At 36.2% G+C, this 25,328-nt stretch overlaps 1 protein-coding gene and 1 long non-coding RNA gene across 6 annotated transcripts; both read right to left on the bottom strand.

Annotated features, from left to right (window-relative positions):
- Positions 1-3,108: 3,108 nt before the first annotated feature.
- On the bottom strand, positions 3,109-3,684 carry LOC131218433 (uncharacterized). The gene is made up of 3 exons (XR_009157731.1): positions 3,475-3,684; positions 3,300-3,392; positions 3,109-3,217 (listed from the first exon to the last, which is right to left on the bottom strand). It is a non-coding gene; the product is annotated as an uncharacterized LOC131218433 (long non-coding RNA).
- Positions 3,685-20,637: 16,953 nt separating this feature from the next.
- On the bottom strand, positions 20,638-24,542 carry LOC131219313 (succinate dehydrogenase [ubiquinone] flavoprotein subunit 1, mitochondrial-like). 5 transcript variants are annotated; one of them, XM_058214376.1, is made up of 6 exons: positions 24,271-24,542; positions 23,988-24,175; positions 22,341-22,409; positions 22,208-22,238; positions 21,129-21,275; positions 20,638-21,034 (listed from the first exon to the last, which is right to left on the bottom strand). In XM_058214376.1, exons 2-6 carry the CDS (start codon positions 24,027-24,029, stop codon positions 20,892-20,894), a joined length of 432 nt encoding a protein of 143 aa, XP_058070359.1. In that variant the 5' UTR covers positions 24,030-24,175; positions 24,271-24,542; the 3' UTR covers positions 20,638-20,891. The 5 variants fall into 5 exon arrangements, 3 of the variants coding, with proteins under 3 accessions (XP_058070359.1, XP_058070358.1, XP_058070357.1); XM_058214375.1 differs by having other exon boundaries at positions 23,988-24,542; XM_058214374.1 differs by lacking the exon at positions 23,988-24,175.
- Positions 24,543-25,328: the final 786 nt, after the last annotated feature.

The raw sequence follows: 25,328 nt of genomic DNA, 5'->3' as shown, positions 1-25,328 counted from the left end.
ACAAAAGTGAGAGATTTTGAAGTTGGTACAAAGTGCAGGATTTTCCTATTCATTTTAAGCATGAGTTAGAGCTTGGAAGAGAGACCAAGTAACGACAAAGCTTCAATACTTTAGTTCTAATTTATTTTTCAGGTTTTTCTTTTCTTTTTATTTATGATGTTAATCATGCTTGGCTAATATCATAGCTAAGTCTAAATGATGAACATTTTGATCGATATTTAATATTTAATTCATTTTCAATGAAAGTTTTTTAGATTTTTATGATGAATTGTGATTGGATATGATTAAATTCCTATATTGGAGAAGGAAACAATATGTAAAATTGATAGAACTATTGTCACATCTAGGTACACTATATGCTTTTAACTCCTTGTGATTGATTCCCTATATCTTCACGAGAGATCAAACCTAACTTAATTCTAATCCATGTTAGATATTTTGATTGAGTTTACTGTTATATCTTCCTTTTAGAACAATTTGGAATCTAGTTTTAATTGAGTTATCAACTCAAGAAGGCGAATTGAATTCAGAATTCATTGATCGAGGATTCGTGGATCCTTAGTTGCTTTTATTATTTGTTTAAACTATTTTTAATTACTTTTTCATTAGATTGAAAACTTAGATAACCCGTTAGTTTCGTTGTGTTCTCACCAATTCCTTGTGAATCGACCTCGGTCTTACTGAGTTTATTACTATAATACAGCCTTACACTTGGGAATGCCTAACAGTATGCTAAGAAATGCTGGGTGAGGCAAGGAGCTATGGGTTAAGGCTATTAACACAGCTTGCTATTAAGTGAATTATTTCCCATCTATGTTAATTATTTACAAAATTTCAAAAGAGGTATGGAGTGGTCAGGAAGTTGACTATTAAGAACTGAGTATATTTGATTGTGATGTTTATTCTCATATACCATCAGTTAAGAGAGATAAGTTAAATAAAAGGGTGAAAAGGTGTACTTTTTTTAATTATAGCGATAGAGTGAAGGGGTATAGACTGTATAGTTGGGTTTCACAAAAAATCATATTTACTCGTCATGTCAAATTTGAAAAAGGTTCCTTGTATCGGAAGATGAACACAATGAAACTAAAAATTGGTTGTTGATTGAAACATGCACTAGTGAAACACTTGAAGAAGCTGAGCCACAAGAAGAGGTACAGGATAAGGTGGTTACACAATTTATTAAGAGGAATCCACTAAGAAATCAGAGGTTACTAACGAGATATAAGGATGCCTCGAATGTTGTGCTTGCCCTCATTATAAATGAGGGGATCCGTCTGCCTCCCAGAAAGCATTAAATGACAAAGATGCTGAGAAGTAGATGACGATGATGCAGGTTAAGATGAACTCTCTATACAAGAATAAAATGAGGAAGTTGATTGAGCTACTCGTTGGAAGGAAAGTAATTGTAAGTGGACTTAAGAAACTAGATCGGTGCAAGGCAAGACTGGTTGTGATGGATTATGCTTAGAAAGAAGTCATCGATTTAGGTAAGATATTCATACCAGTTGTGAAGTAGGTAGCTATCAGATTTGTATTAGCATTGGTTGCCTAATACAATTTAGAATTGTAGTAATTATATGTAAAGACAACTTTTCTATGCAAGGAACTAGAATAGTAGATTTACATGTAGTACTTGAAGGGTTCGAGGTGCAGGGAGTAGAGAATAAGATTTATATATTAAAGAGGTTATTGTATGGCCTAAAAACCCACGCTATTCACAATACACGAAAACCCACTTTTATCGACGAAAATTTTCATCGCTAAAAGCTACTTTTTTCACAGGTAAAGAGTTTTATTGATGAAAATTTTCGTCGGTAAAAGTCCGAGGGTAAAGGTTTTTACCGATGAAATTTGTTTTTCGTCGACAAACATTAGACTTTTACCGATGAATTGTTTCATCAGTAAAAAATAATTTAAAAACTTTTATCAATGATTTTTTTTGTAGCTAAAAATAATTACAAAAGTTTTACCGACGACAATTTTTGTCGGTAAAAAAATCAGTAAAAAATTTTTACCGACGAAAACTTTCGTAGTTACAAATAATTACAAACCTTTTACTGACAAATATATTTGTCAGTAAAAAATAAGTAAAAAACTTTTGCCGATGAAAGTTTTCGTAGGTAAAAAAATTTCTACACTTTTATCGAAGAAAGTTTTCGTCGGTAAAAAATAAGCGAAAACTTTTACCGACGAAAGGTTTCGTAGGTAAAAATAATTATAAAACAATTTTCATTGGTAAAAAATAAGTAAAAAATTTTTACCTATGAAAATTTTCGTAGGTAAAAATATTTCACGATAATTTTACCTACGAAAATTTTCGTAGGTAAAAATATTTACAAAACTTCTGCCTACGAAAATTTTTGTAAGTAAAAGTCTCTTTTTTTTTTTTTTTTCAATATCCAACACAAAATTTCTGATATACACCTATTACAATAAATTTCATCATATTCTTCCTGATATACACTTGTTAATATATTTCTACATTCACATCCATCTAAACCCAAACTAGTAAATCCATCTAAACATAAACTACATTCATCCAAACAAAAACAATCTTATCCACATCACATTCATTCACGCATAAATACATATAAGTTTAAAATCATAAATAAAAATATAAAAGGTCACAAAGATAAAGGCGGAGGTGGTGGGGCATCGGTGGGTAAGCGTGCAGCGAGAGCCTAAAACATCACTGTCATCCGTCGCTCATGGTCCACCCGCATCTGCTCTATCCTCCTCTCCTGCTCCTCCATCCTCCTCTCCTGCTCCTCCCTCTGCCTCGTCATCTCCTCCATCCTCCTCTTCTCCTCCTCCCTCTGCCTCTTCAGCTCGGTGTATGGCGCTGTCGCCAACAACGATGGATCAGATGGAGGCGGCTCTAGCGGGTGCCATGAGCTTGACACATGGCCAAGCCCACGCACATATCCAGAACGGGTGCCAAGCACCTCATTCAGGACCTCTGGCTCACTCCGCTGAGTACCATCGAGAGTGGGCTGACTGCATAAGGGGTCTATCCCCGCTTGTAATGAAAACATATGAATTTTTATAACAAATGACATTATTATAATTCAATGCAATTAAATTTTACAATGTAAGGATTTTTTACCTAATTCTCGTTGGCTCTAGGATGTACCCAAGCTCCTGTTGCCTGCCGACAGTGAGTCCCTTTGTAGAGGTCTACTGGTCCGGGCTCCTGGCCAGTGATGGAATCTCGCTGCGCAATCGAAAGGACAATAGAGTTAATATAAATGCATGAAAAGAATATATCAACTTATTAATTACCATTAATTTCTTACCATGTCGTGACAAAGTCGTACAAATGACTTTGAACCACCCACGTGGTTCACTTCTAACTTTCTCCTGTTGTTAGAATTTATTTTGCTCCTCTCCTGAACACATTATTCATAATATATTGTTATTAATTGCTAGTTTAATTGTTACCTTAAGATATCATAAATATTTAAATATTACCTAAAAAGAATCAGACAAAAATCTATCACAGAGTATCCGCTAGTTGTCATGGGTCATGTACGGCGGTGCGGACTGTACGGCCTCCTCGTGGCTCATGCACCGCTTGTACTGCTTGTGTAAGTCACTGCGGTACTCGTTGAATCGCTTCTTGACCATGTCGTCGACGGCATGGGAAATGTGCAGAACACTCAAATCTAAGTCGAATTTATCCTGCAGTTTCGTATATAATATATTAAGGCAATAAACTTATTAACAAAATAACTTAACCGTAAATGAACTTTTATAAAATAAATTTTAATTTACTAAAATTTACCTTAAGCCGCTGACGGATTATCTGCCGCACATTATCTGTCACGTCTGACGTAAACAACCGGGCATTGTTCCTAATAAGTCTAATGCAGTCTTGTGGGAACTCTACCATCACCCTACCCTTACGTGTAAGTTGCTCTAAAATCAACTCATGCATGGGTCCACGTCCTCGTTGGCTGGTCGACGATGCTGTTGTAAAAGAAATATGTAAATCTAAATATAAATAGAAGTCATTAAAAGAAATATATATCTAGACTTACATGCAATGCCTAGTGTATGCGCAATTGACGACGATGCTGGATTCGTCGCATCACGGGTAGAAGGGATAGATCCGGTGCGTGAACGATGTGGTCTCTCACCTAGTGCCATCACTGAATATGTGCGAGTTACAAATTTATAAATTTAAACAATGTCAATACAAGTAGAATATACTAAAATATTATATAAGTAGTGTTGATGGTACAATGCATTTGTGCTTATGCTTAGAGAGATGATTAAAATATGATTAGACCATTACACTATAATACAAGTAGAATATAATAAAACTGAAAACGTTAATCTATAACTCTTGAAAATTCCATTACACATTGTCATTCTATATTAAATACACATATTTCGTTGTAATACGAAATAATTTTGAGGTAAATTATCTGAAGTACTCCCTGCGTAAGTTATCATACGCTTTAGAAGCATATGTCATGTTGTGTAAAGCACTCGACATTTTATGCATAAGCACGCCAGTCACAATAGGAGAAATCTGATCTCTCAGGACTCCATTCAGATGTGCAAGTGATAGAGTCGCATCTTCCATATCAAGTTTCCCGCGGTTATATATCTCCATCAACATCAAAATTTCTTTGAGAGGGTATAATATTTCATTTGAGTCGTCATCGATATATTCCATGATACACTCATCGACTAGACCGGGTATCTCTTTGGCCCTACCAGAAGAAGATAGGACCGAAACATCCATCTGCAACAGCTGATGAAGTATGTTGCGTGCTTCTGTTACGCTCCGGTTTGAGGAGGACATAATCAGAATTGACTCAACCGCGAATGTGGATTATAAACAAGTAATAAAAGGAATTAATCATGACTTGTAATTTTCACGTATACATGGAATACATAAATTATTCGAATTGAAAAATGACATAAATCATGTGTACATTTAATAATTGTCGTCTACATCACATCGGTTAGGACTATTTCTTCTTCACCATCACTATCGTTGATTAGTATTTTCCCTTCATTGTTTACAACGTCGTCATCAATGAAACCACTATCATCTCTAACAATGTCATGTATTATTGAGCCATCAATATGATTAGGTGGCACATCATCTTTATCCAATTGCACCACATCAATATCAACACTTGAATCGGTACTTGTATCCCAGATGGCATGTCTTCTTGATATGCTTGTTCAACGCTAGATGTTTCATTTCCCCCGTCCTCGTTATCTTCAACTTCTAGTATGGGAACTCAAATACGTTCCTGAGCTTTATTTTCTGCACCACATTCCAAGAGCCGCTTAACTGGGTGTTGGCGACGTAAAATACTTGTTCGGCTTGACTGGCGAGGACAAATGGGTCATCCTTGCACCACTTTCGAGATAAATTTACTCTCGTAAAGTAGTTATCAGTCTGTATTCCCAACTTCTTATTTCTAATGTCCCACCAATCATATTTAAATAAGTATACCCGCTTTCTCATATAATAACCCAGCTCAATAATATCTGTCAAAATGCTATAAAAGTCAATTTCATCCTCCTCATTCGTTCCCTTCACAACCACCCCACTATTTTGTGTGGTCTTATACTTCTCACGTTCTTTGGTGTGGAACCAAATCCTATTTACAATACAACCTATATATCTAGATACACGTCTATCAAAGCCACACGTTAGTGAGTATAGTGCATCAGACGCATCCGCAGAGTTGCTCATGCGCAACATCTTCATCTATTATCATGTACAGAATGCAATTGTTTAAGGATTTTCTTAGGTTCAAATAATGTGCAATTCAACGAAAATTCTAAGTGTGGTAAGATATAATATGAAATCTTACATGTTTTGTGAACCATTCTGAAAACTGATCGTGATGTATTCGATCATAATTTGTCAGGAATTTGGACTTCATCTCGTCGATGTGTTCGCTACACATAAATGGCACGTCATCAACAAGAAATATTAAGATCATATATTGTAGAGAAAACAATAATCGAGGGAAGACTTACTCCAAGTATGACTCTATTTCTAGAGTACGACTCTATTTCTTCACAATTATGTAACATACCATCGCGCCTTTGCTAGATCCCCAAGGTCCATATTCTAAAACATTGGGGATCCTAAAGGACGAACGTTATGTGCAAATATATATATGAGTCCTTGTTCATGCTCTTGCCCTTCATCGACATTCTGAACTTCTCGGTTGAATCTAGTCTCTATGCCACAAAGATACATGGAGAAAAATGTAAGGTACTCATTATTAATGTACGCTTCAGCTATCGATCCCTCCGGTCGTGCCTCATTTCTCACAAATCGTTTGAGTGTGTGAATGTATCTGTACACAAAACCACTATGTTATATGTATGAAAACATGGATATATGTAGTTTATGGAATGAATAAAAATTTTAATAGGTTCTACCACCTTTTGATCGTATACATCTAACGATATTGTATTAGGCCTGCAAGCTTCGCCTCATGTAATAAGTGAATCACTAGGTATACCATTACATCGAAAAACGCAGGTGAAAATATTCTTTCAAGTTTACAAAGGATTATGGCAATGTCTCTCTCTAGTCGTTTAATAACATCTATATTCAACGATTTCAAACACAAGTCCTTAAAGAATATCCCCAACTCAATCAGTGCCACATTGATATCTTTGCTCAGGAATCCACAAATCGTAACTGGTAGTAGGCATTACAGAAGGACGTGACAATCATGATTTTTCATTCCTGTTACCTTACAGTCCATAAAGTTTACGCGCCGAGATATATTTGACGCATACCCATCAAGAAACTTCACCAATCTCAACCATTCACATAAACGCATTCTCTCTAGTTTTGTTAATGTAAAGCAGGCTGCTAGTATAATATACAAATTTTCATGTGGTTGCAAGTGCAACTCTTTCCTTAAACTCATTGCTTGTAGATCCAATCGAGCCTTGAAACTGTCTTTTATTTTCTTCTCTATGTTCATTAATGTTCCGAAGACATTATTACATATATTTTTCTCAATATGCATGACATCCAAGTTGTGTCATAATTTCAGATCAGCCCAATAGGGCAACTTAAAAAAATGCTCTTCTTCCTCTAGTTATAGTCTAATACTGTACGTTTTCTCTTCTTCAAGTGTGATGCCTTACCAAATCTAACTCTCTAATGTTACTTAGTTGTTGTATCACATCTTCTCCATATAACTCTTTCGGGGTTGGCGTATGATCTTGTTTGCCATCAAAGATCATCGTCTCCCTGCGTCAACTATGATTGCTCGGAAGGAAGCGACGATGGCCTATATAACACGTTTTTCTATCATGCTTCAATGACAATGAACAAGTCTTAATACCACATGTATGATAAGCCAACTTTTTGTTCGTACTCCACCCAGACAAATTTTCATACGTGGCGAAGTCATTTATTGTCTACAAGACTACTGTATGCAATTGAAATGTCTGTCTTGCAAATGTGTCATACGTTTGTACACCTTGACTCCATAAATCATTTAACTCATCTACTAATGATCGGAAATATACATCAATGTCATTCCCAGGTGACTTAGGTCTAAGAATAAGCAATGACTTCTTGAAAAATGACTTCTTCATACACAACTAGGGAGGTAAATTGTAGGGCATAAGTACCACTGGCCACATACTGTACGAGTTACTTATATTACCAAATGGATTAAAACTATCACTTGTAAGACCTAATCTAACATTAATAAACTCAAATAAAAGACTTCAATTAGAGGAGTGCATAGATCACTATAGATCACTATAGTCAAACACACCATTTCTAACAAGCTATGGTGATGGTGATACAATGACAATGATAATGAATGTGAATCTCTACTATATTTTTCTTTCGAGATTATCTAGTGTATATTTAGAGGAGTGCATAGATCACTATAGTTTTAACCAATCCAAACCCTTTATATAGTTGGCCGTTTTAGTGATCTAACCATTAAGGCTCATGTTCAACAATCTGAAAAATCGATGTTTTACAGCCCTTGTTGGCCGCAATGGCTGCCATATATATATATATATATATATATATATATATATATATATATATATATATATATATATATATATATATATAGATAATGAGTAGAGGAATTTGGCGGAGTGTGTGCTTCATCTCAAGTACCTTAGGACATTTAGAGGAAAAACCTCTTTAACACATATGAATAAACATGTTACAAATTAATTAAATAGGTTGCTAAACATGTTACATATATGAAACAAACTTTTACGTGAAAGAAAAGCTCTAGAATGTAATATCTTAAAGTCAAGTGAATATTTAATGTTTTTATTATTATAGTTTTTAAGTTGAGAAAGCACCACCAACCAACCCATCTTGTGTGGACACCCAGCCATTAATCTACCTCTCCCTTACAACATATCCTCCTTATCTAATCAAATTCATTGAACACATGCGCCTCTCTCTCTCTCTCTCTCTCTCTCTCTCCAAGTCAACTAAATGCACACGCCACTGAAATATGTGAAGGGATAGCTACAATATCCAAGCCATCCATCATAAGGGTACCCTATACCAAAAATCAAGTGGACCCACCTTAGAGATCCACATGATGGATGGCTTGATATTTCACTTGTGTACACGTTGGCATGTATAGTGGCCTGTGCATTAACCAACTTGTGCAGGCATGTGAACTTAGAGAGAGAAATACTCCACTGCTCCTAGAATATTGTGGAATATTGTAGGGCTCCTAGTTGTATTGGGACACTTAAAGAGTCCAATTCATTGATCTAGACTTTTTATTAGGTCCAATACATATTTCATGGGCTAGCATGCAAGTATCGAGGTAGTCAACAAGACTTGTGAAAAGAAAATCTATCCATGTCTACTTGACAGAGAACATCTTCATTGTCTTTGTGCATTTTGAACAAAATAAACTACTCAGCAGGGCAGGATCATAAAAGTTGCATAAAAACTACTTAGGTTAATCTTAAAAGTTTCAATTCGAGCAGACCGACCATAAACTGAAAATAAAATCAGTTTACCTAAAACAAAATATACATTAGTTACTATCATTGTGTGAGAACAGAATGAGCATATTAGATCACCATAATCCATACAACTAAGAGCTTAAACAATTCATACTACTATAATAAATTTCATTATGCAATTCCGATTGAGGCAAAACAAATTCCTAGTATCAGATACATCATCCTTATGAGATAAAACCCTCAATTCGGGGTCCACATTTAAATTTATCAACCCTAAAATCTCTTATTTGTAAAATCAGAAATCCCTAATTCTGGTTGGATCCTCAGATCCCCAAAATCCCAAAATCCTTAAATCCCTAATTTGTAAAATCAGAAAAACCCCAATTCAAGGTCCACATTCAAATCTGTAAGCCCTAAAATCCCCAAATCCCTAAAAGTGGGTCCACATCAAATCAAAAATCCATAAATTACTAAATCCCCAAATTCCTAAATCGGCATTGAGAGAGAGAGAGAGAGATACCTCATGTTCGACAAATCCCTGTCAACTGAGCTTCAGAGAGAGAGAGAGAGAGAGTGAGGGCGTGCGTGTGCAGGGCATTCGTGGATCAAAGAAAATCAAGAAAGGTTTGGGAGACAAAGATAGAGAGCGAGAGAGGGAGAGAGAGAGAGAGAGGGAGAGGATTAGGGCAAGAGAGAGAGGAGAGGGGGACGCGGATTAGCTACTGATGGGTTGAGAGAGAGAGAGAGAGGGAGATGATTAGGGTGAGAGAGAGAGGGGGACACGGATTAGCCACTGACATGTTGAGAGAGAGAGCAAGAGAGAGAGAGAGAGGATTAGGGCGAGAGATAGATGAGAGGGGGGACGCGGATTACCTACTGACTGGTTATGTAGCGAGATGCTACTGAAGTGACGTCACCAAGTTCTATGGGGCCCACTACGATGTATGTGTTGTATCCACACTGTCCATCCACTTGGAGATATCATTTTAAGGCATTATCCAAAGAATGAGGCAGATCGAAAGCTTTAGTAGACCCCATGACAGAAAACAGTGGGGAGAGTGATTCTCACTGTTGAAACCTTCCTAAGGCAGACCATGATGTTTATTTGAAATCCAAACTACTCACAAGTTAACACAGACACGGAAGAAGGTAAAACACAAGTATCAGCTTGATCGAAAGCTTTTATGGGCCTTAGAAGATTTTAATGGTGGGCGTCACTCTCACCACTCTTTTCTGTGGTGTGGTCCATTGTAGGTTTGGATTAGACTCATTCTTTACCTATTTCCCTAAAATGATCTCTCCAAATAGATGGATGGAGTAGATACAAAGAATATATTTTCATGCTGCCAACTCACTGTAGGATATGAGCCCAAAAATGAATCATATTCAAATCTTAAGTAGACTACAACATAAAAAGCAATGGTAATTGAACACCCACCATTAAAAACTTCATGGGCCCACCTTAGTGCCCATTGTAATATTTATTTTTATCTGACTTGTTGATTAGGTTAGACATACCTGGACAAAGGAAAATAAAAATAAAAAAATTACAAAAACAAATATAAGCTTCATCCAAAATGTGGTGTAGTCCAACAGAAATTTGGATGTGCTCCATGAGACGACAAAACAGATGAATGGTAATGATACACAAATATCATCTTGATATAATACTTTTATGGCCTTTAAAAGTTTTTAATGGTGGATATAAAACTATAATGGTGGGCGTCACTGTCCCCCTATAGTCCACTGCATATTAAACTTGGTTTGACTCCTCATCCAAGTGGGACACACATAATGGATGGGCTGGATTTGTGAACCACATCTTGGTGGTCCCAACAAATGATTATGAATATTTTAATGGAGGGTAACCCCTCTTAACTTTTGTATGTGGTGTGGCCCCAAAAAGTCATGGGTTGACTTGATTTTTAAGCCCCAGGCCCACCATGGAATGGTGCATCTAACTGATTAGGTAGATGTTCAACACCCATCGCGATGGACCCCACAAAATTTACTCTGGTAAGGGTAACGAGTAACTCACCTAAACATAGTGGAGAAGGGTTTCCTTAAAACATTCATAATCATACCGTAAGATTATCTTTCAACACTGTTTCCACACTGTTTAGGTGGAATGTCGTCCACTTAAGATTTGAATATATCTCATTTTTGGTCTCATACCATAAGATGATCTTTAAAAATAGATAGACGACATGGATTAAACACATATCTCATTTTTGGTCTCATACCGTAAACTGACCAACCACTAGCCATTGGATGGTGTCAGGGGGAGTAGCCAATCATATATTGTGGTGTGGTCCATTTAATCTTTGGATATGATTCATTTTTTGGATAATTCTATAAATAAAAAAAGATATGAATGAAGGGAAAACACAAACATCAGCTTGATTCAAAACTTCTATGAATGTTATTTTTAATGGTGGATGTTCAATCCCCACTTTGTAGTCCACTTAAGCCTTGGACCCGCCCTATTTTTTAGTTAATATCTTAAAATGATCCAAGAAAAGCATTGAATGGTATGAAGAATGTCAATCCATGACTTGGGTGGGCCACACCACATAATATAGTGGAGAGGGGTTTCCTTAAAACTTTCATAATCATATATTGGGCCTGCCTAAATGTGATTCACATATCTAACCCACTAATTATGTGTGTCCCACTTGGATGAGGGGTCGGACCCAGTTTTAGCCGCATTCAAAACTCATGTGGGCCCCACCAAGTGCTTTTATATTTTTTAGGATGTCTTCACATAGTCTTAGATGGTATGGCCAACCTAAGTTTCGTATGCGGATGACTTTTGAGATATCTCATAAGCTAAAGGGGACACATCAAATGCACGGTGTTGATGTTCGACACACATCATGATGGGCCCCACAAAACTTACATTAATTCTTAGGTTCTCAGGGTGTCAATAAGTTGGGTCACAATTTTGACCAGAATATTTGACCCATTTTACATGTCTGGTACATTCACTCTATTTTACTGATCATTACCCTCAACTTGACTAGTTACTCACCTCGATCATGCTACATATGAGAAAGATATTGAGCAAACAAGATTGATCAACAATTTGTGTGAATTTTGATTTAAACATTTGAAGTTATTTACTCTTCAATCTGGACTGATCAAATTGTCCAAAAATGGTCGAAGGTTGTTCATAATATCAAAAATATATGAATGAATAGAAAACACAAACATCAGCTTGATCCAAAACTTCTATGGCCTCCAAGAAATTTTAAATGGTAGAGGTTTAATCACACTATTTCCTGTTGTGTGGTCCACTTGAGCTTTGGATATGCTTCCTTTTTGTTCTTTAGACCTCAAATTATCTGTTAACATGGATGAATGGAGTGGATAAAATAAATAAATAATGGTGGACCCCACAGAGTTTACTCTGGTAAGGGTAATGAGTAACTCACCTAAATGTAGTGGAGAAGGGTTTCCTTAAAACATTCATAACCATATATTGGGCCTGCCTAAATGTGATTCACATATCCAACCCACTCATTATGTGTGTCCCACTTGGATGAGGGGTCAAACCAAGTTTCAACCGCATCCAAAACTCATGTGGGCCCCACCAAGTGCTTTTATATTTTTTAGGATGTCTTCACATAGTCTTAGATGGTATGGCCCACTTGAGTTTCGTTTACCGATGATTTTTTAGATATCTCATAACCTAAAGGGGACACATCAAATCCACGGTGTTGATGTTCGACATACATCATGACGGGGCCCACAATACTTATTAATATCAATTCTTAGGTTCTCATAAGGTCAATAAGTTGGGTTAGAATTTTGACCAGAATATTTGGCCCATTTTACATGTCTGGTCCATTCACTCTATTTTACTAATCACTACCCTCAATTTGACTAGTTACTCGCCCCAATCATGCTACATATGAGAAAGATATTGGGCAAACAAGATTGATCAACAATTTGAGTGAATTTTGATTTAAACATCTGAAGTTATTTACTCTTCAATTTAAACTGATCAGATTGTCCAAAAACAGTTAAAGGTTCAATTAGTGGATGTGCCTAATAATTTAGTAATTTTATTTTTTACAGATAAAATTCAATTTCTTTTTAAAAATAACATTTTTTTTTCAAAATGTATATTTTTTCTCTTTTAACAAAATATCACTTTTATTAAAAAATATTTCAAAAAATATTTAAAATACAAATTCTGAATTTTTATCTTCAAAATCTCAAAAATTTTCTCATATTTTAATTTCTTCTCAAAAATTTCAAAATGCTGATTTTTTTTTCTTTAAAAGCATTATTTTCTTCTCAAAATTTTTCTCAAACATAGTTAAAATTTCTAAACTTTTCAATATTCTTTTTCATGTGATATTACAAATCATTTAAATATTACCTTTTAATTATATATATAAAACAATTCCACTTGTAAGATATAAAAACTATATATATATATATAAAATATAATATAATATAATATAAATAAATTAAATATTTGTTGAAAAATTAACACTTTTACTGATGAAACTTTTTGTCGGTAAAGAGTATTCCCGACGGTTTTGGTTCGTCGGTAAAAGTCAGGGCGAAAATTTTCTAACAGAAATAGACCACTTTTACCGATGAAATCATTCGTCGTCGGTAAAAAGAGTATTCCCGACGGTTTTGGTTCGTTGGTAAAAGTCAAGGCGAAAATTTTCTAACTTAAATAGACCACTTTTACCAATGATATTATTTGTCGGTAAAAATAATTTTGTCAGTAAAAATATTATTCCCGATGGTTTTGATTCGTCAGTAAAAGTCAGGGTGAAAATACTTGAAGTTAGAGAACACTTTTACTGATGAACATTTTTGTCGGTAAAAATATTATTCCCGACGGTTTTAGTTCGTCGGTAAAACTCTTACCGCAAAACTTTTTCAAGACAGTGGGAAAATTTTCTAAGTTAAAAATTAGATCATTATTCACAACGAAACTATTCGTCAGTAAAACTCTCAGCGAAAACTTTTCTATCTTAAAAATACGACACTTTTACTGGCAACACGTTACGTTGGAAAAAAACATTATTCCTGATGGTTTTGGTTTGTCGGTAAAACTTAGGGCCAAATTTTTTTAAGTGAACAACAGAACACTTTTACCGACAAAATGTTTCGTCGGTAAAAACATTATTCCCGACAGCTTTCGTGCATCGGTAAAACTCTTAGTGGGAAATTTTTCACTACAGCGCGAAAATTTTCTAAGTTAAAAATTATGTCATTATTCTCGACGAACGTGTTCATCGGTAAAAGTCAGTGCAAAATTTTTCATTGTAAAAATATCATACTTTTCATCGGTAAAAAATTATTCCTGACGGCTTTTGTTTGTCAATAAAACTCTTAGTGGGAAACATTTCAAGGTAGTGGGAAAATTTTCTTAGTCAAAAATTATGTCATTATTCCTGACGAAAGCTTTCGTCGGTAAAAAGTCTTAGTGTGAAATTTACTATCTTAAAAATATCACACTTTTACCAACGAACATTTTCGTCAGTAAAAACAGTTTTAGTTCGTCGGTAAAACTTGGGGTAAAAATTTTCCAAGTGAAAAACAGAACACTTGCCGACGGAAAGTTTTCTCGGTAAAACTATCATTACCGACGGTTTTAGTTTGTTGGTAAAACTCACCCTGAAAATCTTGACAGGGGAAAATATAATATTTTTACTGACGAAAATTTTCGTCGGTAAAAATAGTATTCCTGATGGTTTTGGTTCGTCAGTAAAAGTTAGGGAGAAAAGTTTCTAGCTTAAATACACAACACTTTTGCCGACGAGAACTTTCGCCGGTACAAGTCTCTGATTTTTACTAACGAAAATATTCACCGGTAAAACTCTTAGTGGAAAATTTTCTAAAGTTAAAAATACCACACTTTTACTGACGAACAATTTTGTCGGTAAAAATATTATTCCCGACGGTTTTGGTTCATTGGTAAAAGTCAGGGTGAAAATTTTCTAACTTAAATACACAACACTTTTGCCGACGAAAACTTTCGTCGGTAAAAGTCTTTCTCTGATTTTTACCGATGAATATGTTCGTCGGTAAAACTCTTAGTGGAAAATGTTCCAAGTTAAATACAACACTTTTATCGACGAACAGTTTCGGCGGTAAAAATATTATTCCCGATGGTTTTGGTTCGTTGGTAAAAGTCAGGGCGAAAATTTTCTTACTTAAATACACAACACTTTTGCTGATGAAAATTTTCATCGATAAAAGTGGTTCTCTTTTTTTTCGTCGGTAAAACTCTTAGAGGGAAAATTTTCAAACTAGAGGGAAAATTACTTTTATCGATGAAAATTTTCGTTAGTAAAAAAAATATTTCTGACGAAAAAAAAGTTCATCGGTAAAACAGTACTTTTACCGATGAAATTTTTTTCGTCTGTAAAAAATTCGTCGCTAAAAACGCTATTTCTTGTAGTGTCACTTTCAACTTTCTTTAGAGTAACGTCCTTAGTCAGATGCAACAAAGCGATATATATCTCATTTTCCCTACTCAGGCACAGTTGACAGTTGTGACTTGTACTAGACTGAATATTTTACATGTAGTGGGTGTTGTGAGTAGTTATATGTCGAACCCCAGTAAGAAAAATCGAGAGGTTATGAAATTGTAACGTCAGTACATATAAGATACGATTAATTATGTCTTAATATTTAATAAAGCTAAGGAGAAACTAGTAAGCTATGTGGACATCGATTATACTGGTAATGTGGATAACATAAGGTCGACTTTTGGTTACTCGTTCATGTTAACGGGTGGAGCAATCAGTTGGATATTGAAGCTTCATTCTGTGGTTGCTTTTTCCATAATCAAAGCTAAGTATATGGCAATCAAATAAGTATTCAAGGAAGTTTTAGGTTGAAAAGGATGATGAATGAGTTATGGTCATGCTTGTACATTATGACAACGAGAGCGCAATCAGTTTGGCAAAGAACCCGGTGTTTCATTTTCAGACTAAACACATTAATGTTCTCCATCATTTTATCCTGTAAAAAAAAGTTTTTCTCAACTTCTCTGGGCTTGGCCAAGAAGAATTAAAGACAAAGTGTGCACATGAAATAATGATGAAACTGTGTTAAAGATGGTTAGAGATTGTGATAGCAACTTAGAGTAGTGGAGCTGAAATGTTAAAGGCATGGTGGAGATTGTTGTTAGGTTGCCTTTAATCTATGCAGACACCTTGTTTAAATCCAACCAAATTCATACTCAATATGATAAAAAATTGTATTTTTGAACTGTTGCTCGCTATGATGTTTTGGATGGTTTCGGTTCAATCGAAACCTAACTCGGTCTAACCAAAAACTCCTAATTTAGACAAGTTGCTTGCTATTCTAATTTGGTCATTTAAGGTTCGACCGAATATATCATTGGCTCGACTCAGTCTGACCGAAGGTGACAACTGATTCGACCAATCAGATACACGTAAGTTTTATGAAGTGCGGGATTGTTTCTTAATAATATAAAGAGGGATTTATATACAATTGTAAATGTAATTAGGAGGAATCTCGTTCTTCTAAAAGAAAAGTTAGGGTTTCGAGAAGGGATTTCGTCTACAAAGAAGAGAGTTTTCAAATATGTAACTTGTTCCATCTATTGTATGTTTATGATATAATGGATTGATTATCTCTTAGTGTTGCTGTTTTTTTTCCTGAAAAGATTTTTTGCACATAAAATTTGTACTCAAGATTTTCTTTTCTCTATTGCGTAACATGCAGCAGTTGTGCACAGCAGAGCCTTCATCTAAAGGTGGAACCTGAGTAGAATTTCAAATTCGATCCAAGAGTAATGCGTAGCCCCTTGTTTTAAGTTTTATGGATGTTGAGGGTCAAATATTGCATATTAGACCCAATTATTACTTGGTTTTATGAACATGATAATGCTTAACATTCCATTTTAATCATGTTTTTGTTGCAAGGTGAATTTAAGAGCTTAGATTGAAAAAGGGTGCTAAAGGAATGAATTTGATGCTTAAGAATCACCAAGGCAAGGGACGGATCTTAGGGGACCGAGATCGAAGAATTCACATGCCAAAGATCCGAGAAAACCCAATGATTAACGATAAAGAGGCTTGAAAATCTCTTGAATGGAAGATCATAGGGTTCCCACCATCCATTTGACTCGAACTTTATATTTGGCCTAAGGATCATAAAGTAACCGTACACATAAAATTTCAACCATTGGATTTTTGTGGAAGTGGCCCAACAGAGAGATCAGCTACAAAACCACCGATTTTGGGCCCACTTGATCCCTGGATATGCTTCAATTTTGGTCTCAACTCCTTAAATTAGATGATAAACTGAATGGACGGTGCAGATTTCTCATGAACATCATAGTGTACCCCACATGCATTGGTGAATGTGCACGGAAGGTGCACAGCGGCACCGCATCGGACCGGAGAGTCCGGTCAAAGGTAGCTGACCCAACTTGGCTCTCATTTACACAGCAAGTGCAGACGTCAGTTCGCTGAGATGACAAGTGGCCCACCACTGTTGTCCTGATGGTTGATCTGAACCATCCAACGTGTCTAGACGGTGAGGCCGACCACAACCATGGTGTCTTTCTACAACCATGCATGTGCACACATGAAGTTCACCATCAAACGCAAGATGAACGGCAGGAAGATTTGATCCCTTGGGCGGCACCAAACTCAAGTAAAACCATCCATTCTTGACTAAAATTTCACCATGAATCCAATGGACGGAGTGAATTTCTCTTTTGATGCATACCAGTCGCCCAACGCAAATCCCTGCGTAGGTTCATGCGCAGGAACGTGCGCAGCAGCGTCCAGCCCTCTGTGGGCCACTATGTGATCAAGGGAAGGGTCGGATGTAAGATTCAGACCGTCCAAAATCTCAAAAAGGGGGCCACGGCCATAGCCATGAAGACAGAACAGGAGCTGAGATGAAAAACGACACCAAAATCTCTTCTAACTGTAGCTTAGTTTGCGTTTTCTTTCGCTGCGAAAGGGAGTGTATAACTCCTTATGCAGCAACCGACTCTCTCCACTGTCTCTAGCCGACCTCCCTTGGCTATAAAAGGAGAAAAGAAGAGAGAGAGAGAAGGGCATCCTTGGACGTGGGAAGCAAAGGCAAGAGAAAGAGAGAGAGACGTGGGCCGGATGAGTTTTTCTCTTCCTCTTCTTTAGTTTTATTTGTTTTCCTTGATGTTTTTCTGAGTTATAGCTTGATCATGTCTATGATGAGCTAAACCTCTTAGCTAGGGCTAAGAGGTGAAGCTTGTAGCGTGATGGGATGCTCTCTATGCTTTTGATTCATGTTTAAGTTGAACTATCTTTGATTTTGGTTTGATTATGAGGAATATTCATAGTTTTTAATGGTTTGTTGTGACTTAAATTACACTAGATCTGCGATAGCTTTGAGTATACTTTGTGCATGTATCGAGGTTGTGAGCATCGGAACTCTGTTGTTCACCATCATCTCATGGACATGGTTGGATGATAGAATCCTTCCTAGCGTTCATAACTCTCTTAGATTGGTTGTGGATTGGTTAAATTCTGTTGTTTGCTTTGTTTCATGGGCATGGTTTTGTGATGGAATCAATTCTAGTTCTAATACCTCTCATATCTTGAGAACTAGATTAAATGAAGTTCATAGTTGAGTTTTAATGAGATATCTTCCAATTGGATGAAGATGGGATTCTGATTTCAGTTGTGTTTTGAATCAAGCATAGATCTCCCTCATCTCTACAAGTGGATCCTTAGAAACCCTAATTTCCCACCTTTAAATTTTACAAGTTTTAGTTAAGTACTTTACAATTATTATCTTACATTCTCCTAATTTAGATTACATCTTCTTCTAGTTCTAGTTCTGGTTACTTTCAGAATACGTATAAGGTTAAGTCCCTGTGAATTCGACCTTGGTCTTACCGAGATTATTACTACATTATGACCCTACACTTGGGGTTGTGAACAATGGACCCATGTATAGATGTCCAGATGCACTGGGATTCACTAAAGAATGCCCAAAGAGCTGCCAATTAGTGGATCCATTACTAGAAAACTGGACAAAAGCTATGGATTTAATCTATAGACATAGACATATGGCTACGATTTTAGTCTGTAGCACGATTGTAGTCGTAGGTGCCGTAGCAATAGGTCTAAAATCTATGGTTATAGATTTAATCTATAACCATAGATTACAATAGCTACAGATATAATCTGTAGCAACCATTTTTGTAGCAAAAAGTACGTACAACTACGGATAGTATTTGTAGATAAAAGTAGTGCTAGATTCGTAGCAATATACTGAATTTAATAATAGCTACGGTTGTCAGATTACCAACTACGCTCAATATCCGTAGCTACTGCCTACATTTAAAAAAAATTATAATAATTCATTCATTTACCACCTGCATAATCATTCATTCATTTAATTACAATCATTCATTCATTCAATAATGAATCAATTACAATTACAATAATGCTGAAAATACAAATCTTGACGACCTTTGTAAAATTACTTCTAAGTCCAAGTCTACTCCTCTTCCTTTCAATTTGTTAGCGACCTTTGTAAAATTACTTCACGGTCATTTATGTAGTACTTTAAAGAGTTGTCTCGAAATGCAACTCTAGTAATGACAAAGTCACTTCCTGCAACAGCTTCATATGTTCCATCATCCTACAAATAGTTATGACATTCATAAATCGGAATGACCATTGGGGGAAAAAGGACAAAGTGAAAGAAGTGCATCATGTATGACCATTTTTTTTTTTCCATAAGGAATTAATAAAAACTCAAAGAGGAATGAAATTGACACAAAAGGAATGGTCTCACCATATCAATTATCTCTTGTAAGTGAACAGAAATGCCTGTACTATCCAAGTTTTGGTGATTGGTAGAATTGTGTATCAACTCTGAAACTTTATCTAGGCGCATCTTTACATATCGGTCATATCGGTCATATCTCTTGAAAGAGAACACTACAATTTGCAGCATGGAAACATTAACCGGTTACATTCCATGATGGATTTGTAATGGTCTATGCAACAAGCAAGGCTTGCTGAGCCAAAAGCTTAGTGCCTAATGAGTTTTAATATGACATTTCCTTGATAAAAAAGGAGACAAGTGAAGTCAGCAAACGCAAGGAAGAAAAACACATTTTTATTTTATTTTTAGTGTTTCAGAACACCCAAATCAAGGGATAAAAACTTCATATAAAGAAAATCTATTAATTTAAACATGCCCGAGAGTCATAACATCCTTTTATATAAAAGCAACAAAGTCAATCATATAAGAACTAGAAATGATGTCCATGTTATGAATAGGATGATAAATACCAGCCAGAGGCCACACTATAACAAAGCCTCCCTGGGTGGTGGATATTAGATCAGTAGTGCGCAGACCAATTTACAGCGCTCCCGACTCTAGGCATGCCGGTATCCTTCTTCGACTCCGCATCGACCTTATAATTTGAACCGCACACCTGGCCTTGACTATTAACCCTCACCATTGGCTTCAACTCATTGAGTGGATGTTCAAAACTTCAACCCTTCTGGGCTCTTTGCCATTGATTTCTCAAACAATGCTAGCATTTTTCTCTCTTACTGATTTTCTCAATCCAAAACTGTTTTTTTTTTTTGTCAGTCTTTCTTTCAGCAATAGGAAGAAAAGCACATGAATCTGGCTGGTCCATACTTCAGTTATCTGGTGTATCCTACCTTAATATGTCAAGTTATCACCTTATGATTTCCCACATAATGGAAAAGAATGCCAAATAAAATTCAAAAGATAATCATTCAGCACTTTCTATCTGCACTGAAGCAATTCAATTGTATCACACTCAACATGTGTTTGACAAGTGAGAACCACAAAAAGTTCAAATTCAAATCAGAGGAAAGCGAGATTAGGTCAATTTTTTGGGTGGAGAAATATATCACTCAGAAAGTAACTTACCCGTACTGTCCATTATAAGATCCAAAGAAAAGTATTCCACGAAGAACTGTGTATTGTCTCATTGCCTGGCCATAAAGCATGTGCAATAAAGCATGACCAGTTCGATCGACAGCACATGCATAGCGATAGGCCTGCCCACCTATAATTGCAACACGGAAGATGGTAAAAATCAGGAAATGTTATAGATAACTCGTGAAACTAACTACCCCTATAACAAAGTTGAGTATGTGAACCTTTTCCGAAATTCAGGCTTTGACCACCAATTGCAAGCTGATATATTTTCCCTTCTTCAGTTCGGGAAAATGGCAACCCATAATTTTCAAGCTCTATGACAGCTTTTGGTGCCTCTCTACACCTATACTGGATAGCATCTTGATCACCTACATAACACAACAGCATTCCACTTTAAGAACACCCATAAAACAGTTGCAAGAGGAATTGCATACAAAGTATGGACCAGCCAGATCAAAGTGTAGCCACTGTGCATGTCATTCTCAAGTTGAACAGGGCTATGACCTTCAACAAATTCTTACCTAGAACTCATTGCAGGAAAGTCAACATTCAAGGGCAGTGCACATCAGCAGTATTCAAGAGTTCTAAAATTAAGCAAAAATAAAAAAATAAAAATAAAAAATCCATAATGCATAAAGGAAGCAAAAATGGGTACCTCGAGCAGTGCATATCATATGCAATTTCAGCGACATGGGAAGTGACAAAAAAAGATTTTGATTCATGTGCTTGATGGGAGTAGTGGCAGGCTAACTATGGGCAAGTTAGGTAATCTCCTTTGAAAAATCAGGAATCCATCTTCTAATAAAATAAAAGACTTCTACAACCTTGATTGACTGAAAGCTCTCAATTGTGTCCTTAGAAAACTTTACAAATAGTATCTCTTGATTCTTAACCCAAGTCTAGACCGTTCATCTCATTGCTTAAAACTTGAAAACCTAACTCAGTCAAAGTAACTACTACAATTTTATTTATTTATTTATTTTTTTTTTTAAAGGTTTGTGACTGAAATGTGATTTTCTCTGAGTCTAGATATAACCTGGTTGAGTCAACTCCTCTGAGTCAGGTCAAGCTTTCGAACTATGATTCATCGAGTGGGTTCTGACTTCCAACAAACAGATTCGAATACAATGCATCATTGTAAAAATGAAAAATCCATATCCATAGCCTGCAAATGGTAGTAACTAATGATGCAGAAACCTCAATTTAAGTGGAACAGATTATAAATATTAGCAGGAAAGGGAGCGAACAAATTCCATTGTAAAACATCAACTCAAATGATGAAAAAAGCCCATCCTTGCACATGATTTCTCCATTGGAGCTAGGTACATAGTCTATGCATAAATCAAGTATTAATACCATTACAAACAAACAAAGAGTGGCTTGAAGACTGTCAGCAAAACAGAAGTAACAATGAATGCAGGAAAAAAAAGTACCTTTCCCTTCACCACCATATCGGGCTCGACATCTGCATGGGTGAAAATAGGCCCTTTGAATGCACTAGCCTGCATATGAAAAAAGATGTGCCTTTGGAATTTTGTTTCCAATTGGACCCTGGCACAAAATGCTTGTAAAAGTGGATTGTGTGTTAGGTAAACTACAGGTAGTTGTGTAGGTCACCAGTTCCCTTTTCAACGACCAGCTAAATAAAAGCAATCAATCATCATGAAAAAACAGAAAGAAAACCTAAATGGAATGATTGCATTAGATTATGCAATTGGAATTAAAAACTCAAAAATCCAAAACAAACCCAAATTAATTTCCTAGTGATTTTGGTAGATTCTGCTTGGATAAAGCTTTTGTAGTGGCAATAATCCATTTGTAACCTAAAAATATCAAAAGATGAGTATGGACTCAAATCTACAGTATGAATTGATTGATCCTACAATGAATATCATCATACAGAAAAGTTATGCCCCAAAATAAAAGAACTAAAAATATAGAAAAGGACAGGGATGAGATGTCATAAAAAAAACAGAGACAATACTTCAAGAGCACATGCTCATCTACTCAATTATAAACTCTGAAAAACTAAGCAAAATATGCATCATCTAAAAACCAAATAAACATCCAACAATTCATGGGAGTGAATGCTTCCCCATACTTTTGTTCAATTATTAATCTTCCCATTTCTTTCTTTAGATCCATAGATGCCTTAACTTGTTGGACAGTCATGGCCTGGAGAAAATCAGCAATACATAGCCTCCAAATCAATTAATATTCAATTATCAACTTTCTTTCAGAAAGTTTTAAATCTTAAGTTTGTTACACTAGAGTAAAATGTGAAATATCGCATGGACATTTGAAACATGAGAATTATCTTCAAATTACCCCACATTGTGATCCTAACGATTGAATAAGTGGGCCTTTCTAAAACTTGATGTCCAACTATTTTTGGACACTCAGAAACATCCAATCAGTAAGATATTACAATCTAGTAACTTAAAATAGCAAACCTGGCATTATTGTTGATGAGATGAAGCCTCAAATCACAGAAGTGCCCTTGTTTACAACTAGATACAACTTTAAAAATTCACTACATTGGAAATACATTCAAAACTATATTCTATTTTCTTACAAGAACTGCAGCATGTGCAACCAAAGCCCGTAGAAATCAATCCCTATTCATTCATCTGATCATAAGATATGAATGTCTCAGACAACCCAATTATTAAATACCAATTCAAGATCGACCATCATAATTCAAATTTCAAGAGCATAAGAATTCAAAATTTTTACTTGGGGTGAAGAAACATGAAGAAACATTTCAAGGCATCAACTCTATGAAGAATCATAGTCCACCAAAATTTAGTAATGAAACAACAAACCATGGATAAATAAAGAGGTATTAATGCAATGCTAGGGCTGACATTATGGAGAATAGAGTAGGTTTCCATTTTGTACAAGTGGGACCCACGGCTTGAGTGATCCAAACAATTGATATGGTGGATCCATCCATTGATGGCTCATGCACTAAAAATCTCCTGGACTGCAAGATTATACATAGATAATATACAACATTTTCTTACTTGAATATAAATTGTTGTAGCATATTCTTACTTAAAATGGTTAGGTTTTCCCACCTGGGAGATTTCCTTGCAATGTTCATCTGCAATGGGGCACATTATATCATCAGCTTAGACCACTCAAACATGGACCCCACAGGTATGAACTTAAATTGACAAATAATATCACATCTTTTGATGAAAAGATTATTCTTTGCCATCTCTGCATGAAGAACATACTTGGATTCTGCATTGAAAACCATGTCCTGTAAAACCTAAAAATTTAACCATTCAAAGATACTCGATGTGAGTAAAGAGGATGGCATGAGCAGAATTTTATTTTCACCGAAGACTATTATACCTGAATGACGGCTTTGGCAGCGAGTGAAAGATGGGCAGTGGAGAAGAGGGCAAAGCCCATTGACTGTTCACCCTTGAAGTTCAGCTGAGAAGCCTCATAGCCCAACAACCATCTCACCTGGTTCTGGAGTTCTCTCTCTTTGAGATCGGTCGGAAGACTAGATATGAAGATCATACGGACTTGCAAAGAAGGCATTGAAATAACATTTCTAAGGAAGAGAAAAAACAACAAGAAGAAGATGATTATGATTGTGGGAGTGAGAGAGAGAGAGAGAGAGAGAGAGAGAGAGAGAGAGAATAAGAACTCTTCACTAGTGGGATTGGAAGTGGTGGCATGGGTGTTAGGGTCTTTAATTGAAGGAGCGGTGGGTGGGGCCGACTACTTATGGTAGGGATGATTGCTGGGAGCTGCTGAAACTCTTTAAGAAAAAAAATCATTGAAATTTTACAAAGATGAGACCGAATTTCCAGATTCTCACCTCATAAGAAGAAAGAAAGAAAAAGCTGGAATTTCTTCAAGAAAGCATCTCCAAACCCTAAGTTCTGTAAAAACAAGAGAAAAATAGGAAAAATAGAGCAAATCGCTCTTCAATCAAATCTAATGTAGGTTTATGACGAAAGGAGGTTTTTAAAACCCTAATGAGAGAGAGAGGGTTGGGAAACAGAGGGTCGGCCACGCGAGAGAGAGAGAGGGTTTTGGTTTTGGAAGGGGCGACCTCGCGGGAGAGAGAAAATGTTTGGGCTTTGGCAGAGGGGCGGGTGCGCGAGAGAGATTGAGGGCCCGTTTGGCCGGTCGGATTGGAGGGGATTGGATGATATTGGAAGGGATTAGAAGTCAAATCCCAGGATTGGCCTGCCGTGCCAAACAGAGTCGGTGATCTGATCCCAATCCCATGGATCTTAAGACAATCCACTGACAACACCATCATTACCTTTAAATCCCATCCAATCCACCCTAATCCTTTCAAATTTGCCTAGGACGTGTTTGGTTTGAGGGATTGGAAGGGATGAGAAGGTTTAATCCCGGGTTTGCCCGGGCGTGCCAAACAGACTGGATAT

The sequence above is a fragment of the Magnolia sinica genome, chromosome 11 (genome assembly GCF_029962835.1).
Source record: "Magnolia sinica isolate HGM2019 chromosome 11, MsV1, whole genome shotgun sequence".
Taxonomy (NCBI): domain Eukaryota; kingdom Viridiplantae; phylum Streptophyta; class Magnoliopsida; order Magnoliales; family Magnoliaceae; genus Magnolia; species Magnolia sinica.
Note: the sequence above shows the minus strand (reverse complement) of the source record. Positions and strands in the feature narration are given on the sequence as shown.